This window comes from Parus major, chromosome 9 (assembly GCF_001522545.3).
Source record: "Parus major isolate Abel chromosome 9, Parus_major1.1, whole genome shotgun sequence".
NCBI lineage: Eukaryota > Metazoa > Chordata > Aves > Passeriformes > Paridae > Parus > Parus major.
The window spans coordinates 24918548-24931163 of NC_031778.1; the positions used below are offsets into that span (position 1 = coordinate 24918548).

The following is a 12616-nucleotide window of genomic DNA, read 5'->3' on the forward strand; positions in this document are numbered from 1 at the left end:
CCGGCCACCGCCCGCCCCGGGACGGCTGCGCCCGCCGTCGGGCCGGAGGGGCGGACAATGAACCCCGCGGCCGCGGCCCCGCCGCCGGGGCAGCAGGTAATCCACGTCACGCAGGACCTGGACACGGAGTTGGAGGCGCTCTTCAACGCGGTGATGAACCCCAGGCCCAGTTCCTGGCGGAAGAAGATCCTGCCCGAGTCCTTCTTCAGGGAACCCGACTCGGGCTCGCACTCGAGGCAGTCGAGCACGGATTCGGGCGGGCCCCCGCCGCGCCTGGCGCCCGTGCACGGCCGCTCGCACTCCTCGCCAGCCTCGCTGCCCGGCGCGGCCGCGGCGCCGCAGCACGGCCACCTCCGGCAGCGCTCCTGCGATGGCACGGACGAGCGGCCGCTGCCGCCGGGCTGGGAGATGGCGCTCACACAGACCGGGCAGCGCTACTTCCTCAAGTGAGTGCCCCGGGGCTCCGGCCGGGGATCGGCGGGGCTCCGGCCGGGGATCGGCGGGGCTCGCCGGGGGGGAGCTGCGCCGTGCGAAGGCGGGGTGGCCTCCGGGTCCGAGGTGTATGCGACATTCCGGGGGAGAAAACCCTTCCCTACGGGAAGAGAGAGGCGAGGGAGAGCCTGGGGCACTCCCGGAGCCGGGCAGAAGTCCTGCCCTACATGTTGATAACGCATTTATTTTCTGCTTGGCCACACGTTCAAGATTCTGAAACTTAATTTTTTAAAAATAAATTCAAAAACAGTTATTTCAGGAATTATTGCAGTTATTCTGGAACGTGGTAGCAGAGCTGTGCGTGTCCGGGACCTGTGCGAGGTAGAAGGGGCTGTGGATGGGTGGAAGCTCCTCGAGCATCCCCGTCTGCGGGGACACGGCAGGAGCCCGCCTGGCTCCAGTGCCGGGCTTTGACAAGCGTGGGAACACCAGTGTCGGTGTCTCTTCTGGCCAGTCATTTTAGCCAGAGCGTTTTATTTATGACATCTGACATTTGATTCAAAGCCGTTTATTAGGCCTGAAAATATGTAATAGCTGTAATAAGTGGTAAGGGAGCAGTGCCTTATTTTGGTAGATTCTGTAAGTCGGCTACAGATTCACTGCAAACTTAATAATACTGCATTAACTTATTAAATAACATTAAATGTTTGCTGATGAAATAAAACATTTACTGATGAAGCATGTGCCTGAGGATATTGAGAAAGTTAAACTGTCAGGGCTCCAGGACATCATTTAATTGATCACTGCAGCCTTCTTGGTCAGAAGAATAAAATCTCGAGTTCACATTGAGCCATGTGTGGGCTTTCAGCCATCATAAATGTCATACAGACAATATGTGAGGGGGAAAAGAGACAAAACTGTTTGGAAAAGTGAAAAAAGTAATAATTTACTTGATTGTATAATGATTTCTTTGCCTCGTGGGTTTGGAATCTCTAATGGATTACTCAAGAGCCCAGTCTCTGAATGACTCCACAGAGTTTAGACTTTTTGTCTTTTGTCACACTCTGAGCTACCAGCAAATCATGTAAATACCTTTCTTTACTTCAGCATATATTGTTTATGATACTGTGTGCATGTATCCCAGGGTACAAACTTACAAGTTTGTTATTAATCTGATTTATCACCTAAACGAGAAGATCTCATGTCTCTACACTTTGCATGTATTTTTCTCAATTAGAACAAGCTACAGAGAAGTAGCTGACTGACAGGAGCATTGTAACAGACCATTCATAAATAATTATTCAATATAAATTCTTGCTAGGGTTTGGTCAGGGGGTGTTTTCAGATACCTCTGGCTAAAAATTGCATAATATAATCTTTGCTCTGTGTTTTTTGACTAATATCAAAATGAGCTCATGTGGTTTCACCTTCCTGTCGTGCTTTTCTGACCTAGAGACAGTTTTCCAAGTCAATGGATTTTTGTTGCTTATGCCAAAAATTCAAGGCCTTTAGTAACTGAAAAGCAAAGGAAAAAAACTCGAAGTGGTTTTAAATATTTTTTTTCAAAATCCTGTCAACAGTAATTCTCTGATTAACAACGTCCTTTTTAATATAAAATACAATATTCATTGTGTATGTAATTTTGTTACCTAAGTTAATATTTGTTTTGTTTCCCCAGTTTTATCTCTGCAAGAGATCTTCTCTTGTTTATATAAAAATTAATTGGAATAATGCATTCCTTTATACCTTTAATTATTTTGTTACACCTCAGTGATTTGGGGGGTAATATTTAACTGTAAAATGCTCACATATGAATTATAGTATTTTACAGATGTAATATTCTTCAGGTAAAAATTCAACTTAAGATTGATTATGGAAAGCAGCATTTAAAGCTTTGTGTAATAAAATAATAGAGGATTTGAGGTGATATGCTAAAAATCATATTTGATCGAACTGGGGTTACATTTTCCTATATTCAAGGGAAAAAAGGAAGCCAGTGCTTTCTAGCATAATGATAAATATTGTTTCTTGGCCTTAGCAAAGAAAAAATTGAGAAACCAATTAAAAGTAAATAGTCAAATTCAGTTCTATTAAAGCCTTTTTTATCTGTTGAAGCTTAGAATGCAATTTGTTGTATTAAAGCATATTCTCAGTAATTATTTAACAGAAGTACTAGTGTGAGTTTCAATGAACAGTGAGCTATCCTTGTTGACAGGGAACCAGCTACAACTTGAAGCAGTTGCACTCCTGCATGTCAGTTCCTGCAGAAATTTTCTGGCTGTGACTGGAAGAAACATAAGTAGCCTGGGGACCACTCCACCCTGTAATTAAATACCAAACTGCACAAGTGGGGAATGGAAAACAGGCTAATGAACACACACTTGCAGCAGTGTTATCTGAAGCATTTTTCTGTGTGAGCATGTGTGGAAAAAAATGTGTGATTTATTTCTGATAAAAAGCATTTCTGTACAGACAGGCCAACTGCCTGCTGTTATGCCTATGAGTTGGGAATGTCAGTTGCATATTGATCTACTTGCTGGGCTATGGATATATATTCTCTATATATTCTCTAAAATGAATGTTTCAAGTACTACTTTACATCAGTTTGGGTTTAGGTGGTACAGCCTCATATTTTAAATGAAGACTGAGGGTTTTGTATTTTCTCAGTATGTGTAGAGAGCTTCTTGGTCAGACTCTCATAATCAGATTTGTGGAACTTTTGCCACTGTTGTCTTTATCACTGTTATTTTTAAAATGTTACAGTAAACGTTTGCCATACCAGGACATGTTTGCCACCAAGTTCTGGTCAGGGGTAAGGAGACTAATTACCTACAATATTTCATTTACTCAAAATATTCAGACTTTTTATTACTGGTTTCTGTTGGAATAGAGCTTGATTTAGCACATGACCAGTTTTATATAACTAGGCATGTTCAGCAGGACAGCAGAACAGTAATATAAATACTATAAAAAGTAATACAAGTACAATGAAAAACTTTTTTCCTGAGCATGACAAAACAAATAGTACTAAGATAGCTGAACTGCTGAAGTGATTTTCTAATACAGTCTTTCCTGGAAAAGCATTCGTGTTAATTCTGTAGAAACTGTTGTTATTTTACATTGGTGTTGTGCTTGGTGCTATACAGCATTCATCGTAGAAAAACTTTTCTGTCTTGGGACTGAAGTTACACAGCTGGAAATGGGGGAGGAGATGGACAGGAGGTAACTGGGTTGGGTTCTGGTGAGGATGAGGGAAGCACTGGCAGCTCTGTAGCTGCTGTCTGTGCTGCTGTCCCACAGGACATCACCTGGGTGTGGTGCATGTCCTGCAAGGGGGACTCACCTGGCTTTGGCTTTCCTTGGTGTGTGCAGATGGTGCAAGGCAAGAGGCCACGCATCCCTGCTGCCTTTGGTGTTGGGCAGTAGAGACAGATGTTTCACACATTCATAGAGATTTGAAGCATTTAGTCCACACCTTAAGGGAATTTTTTTTCCCCTGTTTCCAGTGGTTATTCCTGTGGGACTTAGAGCCTGAACTGTTCCTCTTGCCAGCATCCCTTTATGAAAAATAAATTATAACATGCTAGACAATACCAAGAGGTATTGCTGCCAATGGCTTTTATCCAAAATTGTTGAGTGCACTAAAGAGTTCTTAACAGGCAGGAAAGCTGTGTTACACCACTGAAGTTTATTTGTCATAAATTCAACTACAGCTCACATTTATAACTAATTTTAGAGATACTTAGGAAGTTCTGAGATTGGAATGCACACATCAAAACTAAATTTTCAAGCTGTAATTGACAGAATTAGTGATCTGTCTGATTGCTCCTCAAGTGCTGATTTAATGATGATTATGTTTGAGTTCCACTTAAAAAAATACCAAGGATCCATGAGCTACTCTTTCTTCTCTGAATTTGGCAGTAGAAACAGCTACAGAGTTTCTGATGAAGGCTGGTATTTATTCATTTTCTGGTTCAAGATGGTGTCTTTCCATGATTCTGTGTTTTTTCAGAATGTAAAAATCATGTCATCAGCTGCTTAAAAGAATGTGGTGGTTAATGTGGAGCTTAATAAAATATGAGGGCAGAAGCAGATGTGGAATAATTCAGGGACACTTTGAATTTGCTCGAGAGGATGTGATCCAGTTCCCTCTCCTACTGAGTTTTCTGAGTTAAGATACAAGCTACATTTTAGATTGGACTGTAAAGTATCAGTGAAGAAAGCTTTAAGCAAGACTGCACTGACCCTAGAAGTATTTACAAGAAGGGTTTCCTTTGAGGAAATATTTAAGAAACTTTTTGTAAAGGGCTGTCTAGAAGCTGAATTTGAATTTTGGTGTATGCATTTCTAAATTATTTAAGGAATCAGTGATAACTGTCCTGTACAAACTACTGTGTTGATGTAGAATTTGATATATTGGATTTACATACACTTTTAAGATAATAAATTAATAATGTGCACATGGAATTACTGGTTTAATGAAATTTGTCTTAATTTAGTCCTTTAGTAATAGCGTTAAACCCAAAGTCCTGGAGTATTTGTGCATTAATGGATAACAGTCATACATTCATCTCATTAGATGAGCTGAAAATACAATTGCTTTATGCATTAATGATTAGGAAATAGTATCAATTAGCATATTCTTAGAAAGATATCTATAGAATTGATGCAGGTGTTAATTAAGAATGCTACCCTGAAAACTAGATGATTTTCTTTTGTCTTTACTGATGGTTTGGGTTCCACAAAGAAAGGAAATGAATAGAAGGGGTTTTTTTACATGTTTGTGGGGTGCTGTAGCATCTAAAAGCTGGTCTGCCTGACCATCTTAACTCCATAATTAGTAAATGGCAGTGTGGAGAGCTGTTTGCTTCTGAAGGTTATGAATGTGTTCAATTTTGAACGGGCTGGACAATACAGAATCTGTGAAGTCTTTATTTCCAGCTTTTTGCTGTTCACTCCTTCAGATAATGTTGGAAGAGTCAGTGGTTGGACTTTGGCTTGTTTCCTTTTGGATGCTTTAGCTGAAGTTGAAAATTCTGTCTTTTTGAAGTTGGGTCTATTACAGGACAAGAGCATCTTTGTAACAGTGTTCAGTGCTCAGGGCCTTCTCTTGATTGGCAGATACAAATTGTAACAAAGCAATTAAATCCAAAGAAAATGTCACATGGGCTGAATTTCAATATACAAACTTGTGGCATTTTCCCTCTTCATTTAGGGAGAGAGAGGTCCCCAAGATGTAGGATGGAGGTATTTGGGGTTTGTGTGTTTGTTTGTGGATCTTTTTCTTTGATTAACTCAAAGTCTAGACTTAAAGAACTGTTCAAGAATGGAAAATTTGGGAACAAAACACCTGCAGTTTTCTCTACCTATGACTGTTTTAAAGACAGATGTGATGGAAGCTGCATTGCAAAGATGGATAAAGACTTGCTAAGATAATTGAGCAGAATGTATTGTATTAAAAATGGAAATTGCTTCAAGTGTGACCAGAAAATAATGCAGTATAAAGGGAGCTGTGAAAGAGGAGTTGGCTCGTGTGCCCTCATGGTTCACAGCGTGTGCATCAGCGGTCACAGCACAAGCACAGTAGTAACAGAGCTGCAAGTTCAGACACAGCTATTCCTGCACTAACTTGTTTCTCTGATCATATGTCTGCTGACCCCTCACTGTTTGCATGGCCAAAATGCTCCTTTTTGTTTATTAGGTATTGATTTGTCCCTGATAATTTTTGGATGCATTATTCTGACAGTCTTCCAGGTTTGAGAATAGCAGGATGCTTCCATGATACATTTGACTTTTTTCTTCTACCACAAGTAATCATTTTTTTCCTACGTGTGATCAATTTTCCTAGTCCATCTACTGTTTTGTTTTTTTTTTTAATTAAATGTTCTATGTTCCTCTTTTTCAATGATGGATTGGTGAGCAAAGGGGTAGGCATTACAAAATGAAGTAATAGTCCTCAGTCAGGCAATTGCAGTTGTATTAAAGTGTCTTGTTTTCAAACGAAAAGTAGTGTTTGAACTGTGAGCCTTAAATTTTGAGTGGGCTTTTAAAGAAGTTCTCCAAACCTCTTGATGGATGTATTTTCTTAGTCCTCACTGGCACTGTGAAGCCCCTGAGTACAGCAGCATCTGAGCAGAGGGAATCATTGGGAAGCTGAGCTGGGCTGAAGGAAACAGCAGCGCAGTTCCTGTTGTGCTGCTGAGCGTGGCTCTTCGGAAATCACGTCATTTCTCTGTGCCTTCTTTTCTGGGCTTCATTTCAGCATCTGTTCTTGTCCATGAAAAAACTTCTGTGTATTGAAACAGGCAGTGTACAGTAATAAACCTTAAATATTGCTTCATGCAAGTTGTTTTGTACAATGCAAGCTTACACCCTTTTGTGTTCCCATGGGTCAGCTCAGACTTCAATCACCAAAATATCATAGGCAGTTGCTGGTGATTCCTGATTGATTCCTGCCTGCAGTTCAAAATCCCTGAAAAGAATACAGATTGCTCTTTAAATACATTTCTGCTGCCAGCTTGTTTACAAAAGCTAGCTGTAGTTTGTAGAAACTACAGCAACTCCCCGAACACTTTTGGAGGTAGAACACACAGAGGAATATACAAGGAAGGCACCTTCCCCTGCTGGAGTCTGTTAGATTTTTCAGACCACATTTCCAAAGGTCTCTTCACCTGATAAAATCATCTGGCTGATGCGGGTTGTAAGTTGCCTTTTTTCCAAAAAGAATGAAAGAAAAAAACACCAAAATGGAACTGTTGGGTATTGTTTGTTTGCTGAATCAGCCTTTTATAATCTTAAGGTAGAAATAGCAAAGTTGTTTTTAGAACTTTCTTAAAATCCTGTATTTTCAAATGCTTCAGGAGTAAAAGTGATTGCTATTTGAGAAAGGCTTTTGATTGTCTGCTTAGTCAGACTGTTTGGACAAAAACAGCTTTTCTGATTTTGACATGTGCTCCATATGGTTTATCTGAGAGCACACAGGCAGTTCTGTCTGTCTGTGGATGCCCATCTTTGCTGCCCTCACCTGCATTAGGTGTCTCTGGACTCAAACAAAGCAGGACTTGCATCAGTAAGTCAGTGCAGCCTGTGGGCATCACCCTGCAGCTCTGTGGAGAATGTAGAGAAGGTCAGCCTTTTGGAGCTGACAAGCAGAATTTAGTGTGGGAATTCTTCACAAAAGTTTTTTTTTTTTTTATTTTACATTTGGTTTTGATACTGCATTTCCCATTTCATGTTTTATTTATTCTATTGCATATGTTTAAACAGAAATATAAGTGCTTTTGCTTCAGAGATTGGGAAGATATTTTTTGCAAATGAAACAAAATGAATGATGAAGAGAAGATGATGAAAAAAAATGCCTATTGTTACTTAAAATGTAGTTTCTAAAGGTATAGAACAGGCTGAATTGTATCTGCACATGTCAAAACCGAGGGTTTGATGTGAGTGAAGTTAATGTGAAAATTGTGGGCCACATTTTCATTCTGAGTAAATGTGTTTTCTCTGCAACCTACAAGTCTAATTGACATGACAGCCTTGCCAGCAGGAGGGGTACAGTGATTCTTAGCATCCCTTCCCACTGCAGAGGATACACCTGGTGTAATGCTTTGACAGCCATTCCTTTGATGAAGACTTTTCCAGTCACAGGATGGTGTTTTCACAGGTGCTGCCATCACTGTCAGCACTGACATTACCAATAGTAGGTTATAATACTAGATAAAGTTTACTTTTTATTAAAGGCGATGGAGGGCTCTATTTCTTTATTCATGTTTTATAGTTGGCATTTTGATTTTTGGCTGTTACTGGAAGACTTCATGGAAATTGAAAATCAATGAAATTGTGCTAGTGCAAGACAGCAGACAATGTAAAACTTAATAACTAGAGTAAATGAGATTTCTAGTGAGACTGTTTACAGCTTACTGAAAGCACAATGGTAAATCATTGATATGTAAAAGAAATGAAGGTTTTGTTAAAGATTCAGCAGTGACACTTGTCAGTGAAGGTATGTATGTTGTAGAACATACTTTTTCAAAGCTAGGAGGGATCCTGGTTTGAGATTTGTAACTTTATAAAAACCTTAGAAACTCTAGTCCATTAGTTGTAAATTAAAAAATAACTCTTGATATTAATCAGGCTAATGTCACCCAAATACATGAAGAAATATTATTTTAAGCAGTTATCTGCAGTGACTGGATAATTCACATTATTATGTTTATTTTTTTTCTGTGGTAGTCTTTCTTTGAGGACAGAGAGAAGATCTGACTTAGATTACATAAGTTCTGTGTAGTTATATATCTTGTGAATTTGGCAAATTTTGCCATGATGTTCCATTGCCAAACATCTGGATGAAGTGTCGTGCTGCCATGGCAGGCCCCTGTTTTGTATTGCAGCATGGAAATGAGTGAGCAGTCTATGGCAGCAAAAGTGGTTTCTGCTGCTGTACATTCCAGAAAGCAACTCCTGTGTTTATTCTCTGGTCAAATAATTGCCAAAGTTTAGGCATTGGAATGATTCTGGTGTTCAAGCTGTAGATTTATGGTCAAATATTGCTCAAAACACTCTTTAAATTTTAAGGTTTCCAAATGGTCTTTTCTTAGCAATTATGACAGATCTTTCTTGTAACAAAGAGTTGGAGAATGAAGGGTCAAAGAGAAGCACAAGTTTGCAGATAAAACAAACTGGGATGCAGTTAAGACACAGGAGCACTGTCAGTTTGCATTTTGTGCTATGTTTCCTGCAGATACAGACATGTGTTTGCATTTATTTGAGTCTTTTTGAGGTACTGCCTGGTTTGCTTTACTAAAAGCATGCATTCTACTGAGGATATTGTCTCATGAACATTTCCTTTTTCTGTCAGGATGGCTTCTACTAGAACAATATTTTCAGTGGTCTTTTTTTATCTTAGAGAAACAAATGTCTGATTCATTTTTCTAAAAAACCAGGAAGCTGTGAAGTAGACAGACTGGAAAAGAAATGCATAGTGTTACTTAAATTGTAATTTCTAAAGGTATAAAGCAAACTGGTAGTGACTTTTTGTTAGATTCTAAGGGGATATTACAGTTTTACTGTTTTTCTCCTATTATCTGAACTTCATGTGAAGAACAACTTAAGATGATCTTCTTAAAAAACACCCCAAAACTCAAAAAGCACCTACTCATGTGAAAAGTTCCGATGAAAGCAGCTTTAGCACAGCAGCCTGTGTTTTGAAGGCATGCAGCCTCTGCTCCCTTGTGAGTGATGTTTTCTGTGCCCATGTTCAGTATTGCTGCTCTGGCTCTGACACAGATTTTGACCACAACTAAGTACTTTCCAAAGCAAGAGAAAAGACCAAATGGGGAGACTGAAGTTAGCAATTCTTTCTGGCATGTATCAGGTGAAGACTTTTTAAAAATGGAATGACAAGATTAATGGATAAAATGTTCCAATTAATTTTAATAGATTGAAAAGTCCTGCATATTCATAATCAGGTTACAAAGTATGGCTCTTTTTTTTTTTTTTTTTCAATAGAAATGATTGAACCTCAGGGCAGATTATTCTCAGATTTTCATGCAGATCTGTTATTATGACTTTCTTGGGTGCTGAAAATATCCATGGACATTTTGCACCTGTAAATGTTGAAAGGGATGTGGAGCATTAAACTTCCCACAGCACAGTGATCACTGCAGTGGGATTCTGGTTCTAAGTACATGCAATTCCAGGTGATAACTCAGTGGTGAGGTGTTGATGCTGTGCTGTATTGCTGGTGCTAGTCTTGACCTTGCTGTGGATAATCTGGTCCTCCATCCCAAAACCTTTGTTACTCTTCTTTTCTCCCTGGGGGTTCTTTACTGTTGCAGTAAATATAAAAATTATAAATTACTGAAAAAATTATTCCCTTAGCAAAAGCATTGTGAAAACTTAAAGATTAGTACTTCCTGTTTTAATACCCATGACAGAGGGATGCATCCTAAGGAAAAGTCAAGCTAAAATATTTCTGTTATTCTTGCACTTTTGTGCAGTGACAGATAGGAGGTGAACTTCCTCAGAACTGTAATGAAATAGCTCTGTTGAAAATATGTGAAGTTCAGTTTTGGCTTCTGCAGATAAGTAAAATACTGTGTGGAAAGATAATCTTGACTGTATTTATAAAGCACCTGTGAAGTGCAGAACCATCAGCAATGCCTCTGTCATAATTGGTGTTTTTTTTCTTGATGACTGTACTAGGAACAGCAGAGAAGAAAAGTCTGAACTAAAATTCCTCTTGGGGCCATATGGAAAGAACATATCACTGCAATAATTCTGCCTGATACAGACCTGAATTCTTCCTCACTGTGTTGTGCAGGTCCCTGTTGGGGGTTGTGTTTTAGGTGCTGGCAGAGGGAAATGTTTTCTAGTCACTCAGTTTGCAGCAGTTGTATCAAAAGGAAAAGCTGCAAAGGTGTTTCACCGCAGGGTCTTAGAGACAAAGCTATGTCAGTTTCTAAAATTTAATTTATATGTGACATTTTATATAAACCACATGTTTTTAAGAAATTTATTTAATGTTAGCTCCCGAGAGTTTGCAGTTTGCAATTGAATTATTTATTTGAGACATTTGAATAACTATTCCTTTGATAGTGTAATTCCAGATGGCATATGCAAGAGTCTTGACCTGCCAGGTCATCTCTGCTAGGCCTAAATACATCTTGCAGAGATTTAATTGTACTTTCACTTCGTGCTTATTATTTAAAGTAATCTAAATCAAGAGGATGATCACTGTAAGCATAGGTGAGGCATACACAGTTGCTCTTCAGTTCACAGCTGGTTAGGCCTTTCTTTTCTGTATGAGGTCAAACCTCAGATATCTGGGTTAACTGTGCCATGAAAAGGGGCTGCAGATTTAAATCCAGGGTTGGTAAATGACATACCTCCCGCTGCTTAATTTAGTTCCCTGTGCAACCTTTATTTTGACCCCTTTATTTTTACAGGACTTAGTGTAAACACTGACAGACAGAAACTTCCATGAAAATAACAGGTAAACAATATCTTAGGTATTGGAAAATACCGTGGCATTGGAAATAAATAAAACCAAAGCAGGTATAGTGGTTGAACCCAGTGGATGAGTAAGATGAGAGCAGGTTTTAAGGGAAATGTAGAAGGTAATTTCTGCCCTTCTCTTGGGGGTCTCTTGGCCAGGGCCCGGGGGCTGCTCGGGGTTCCTGAGGCTCCTCAGGGAGCTGCTGCCCAGCCTGCTCTCCATTCCTGCTGCTGCTGCACTGTGGAGAGAGGGGCTGGAACCTCCTGTTCCTGCTGCACCCTGGAGAGCAGGGCTGGAACCTCCTGCTCCTGCTCCTGCTCCTGTTCCTGTTCCTGTTCCTGCTCCTGCTCCTGCTCCTGCTCCTGCTCCTGCTCCTGCTCCTGCTGCTGTTCCTGCTCCTGCTCCTGTTCCTGTTCCTGTTCCTTCTCCTGCTCCTGCTCCTGCTCCTGCTCCTGCTCCTGTTCCTTCTCCTGCTCCTGCTCCTGCTCCTGCTCCTGTTCCTTCTCCTGTTCCTGCTCCTGCTCCTGCTCCTGCTCCTGTTCCTGCTCCTGCTCCTGCTCCTGTTCCTTCTCCTGCTCCTGTTCCTGTTCCTTCTCCTGCTCCTGTTCCTGCTCCTGCTCCATTCCTGCTGCTGCTGCACTGTGGAGAGAGGGGCTGGAACCTCCTGTTCCTGCTCCTGCTCCTGCTCCTGTTCCTTCTCCTGCTCCTGTTCCTGCTCCTGTTCCTGCTCCTGCTCCTGCTCCATTCCTGCTGCTGCTGCACTGTGGAGAGAGGGGCTGGAACCTCCTGTTCCTGCTCCTGTTCCTGCTCCTGTTCCTGCTCCTGCTGCTGCTGCTGTTCCTGCTCCTGTTCCTGCTCCTGCTCCTGTTCCTGCTCCTGTTCCTGTTCCTGCCCCTGCTCCTGCTCCTGTTCCTGCTCCTGTTCCTGCTCCTGTTCCTGCTCCTGTTCCTGCTCCTGCTCCTGCTCCTGCTGCTGTTCCTGTTCCTGTTCATGCTCCTGTTCATGCTCCTGCTCCTGCTCCTGCTCCTGCTCCTGTTCCTGCTCCTGTTCCTGCTCCTGCTCCTGCTCCTGCTCCTGCTCCTGTTCCTGCTCCTGTTCCTGTTCCTGCTCCTGCTCCTGTTCCTGCTCCTGCTCCTGCTCCTGCTCCTGTTCCTGCTCCTGCTCCTGCTCCTGTTCCTGCTCCTGCTCCTG

General features: G+C 41.2%; 1 protein-coding gene across 2 annotated transcripts in view; it reads left to right on the forward strand.

Moving 5' to 3' along the window:
- Nucleotides 1-47: 47 nt before the first annotated feature.
- WWTR1 (WW domain containing transcription regulator 1) overlaps nucleotides 48-12616 on the forward strand; it is a 44925-nt gene continuing 32356 nt past the window's right edge. For both annotated transcript variants that reach the window (XM_015637942.2, XM_015637943.2), the window contains exon 1: nucleotides 48-446. In XM_015637942.2, coding sequence (XP_015493428.1) covers nucleotides 58-446 — 389 coding nt within the window. In that variant the 5' untranslated portion in view covers nucleotides 48-57. The remainder of the gene's footprint in view (nucleotides 447-12616) is intronic.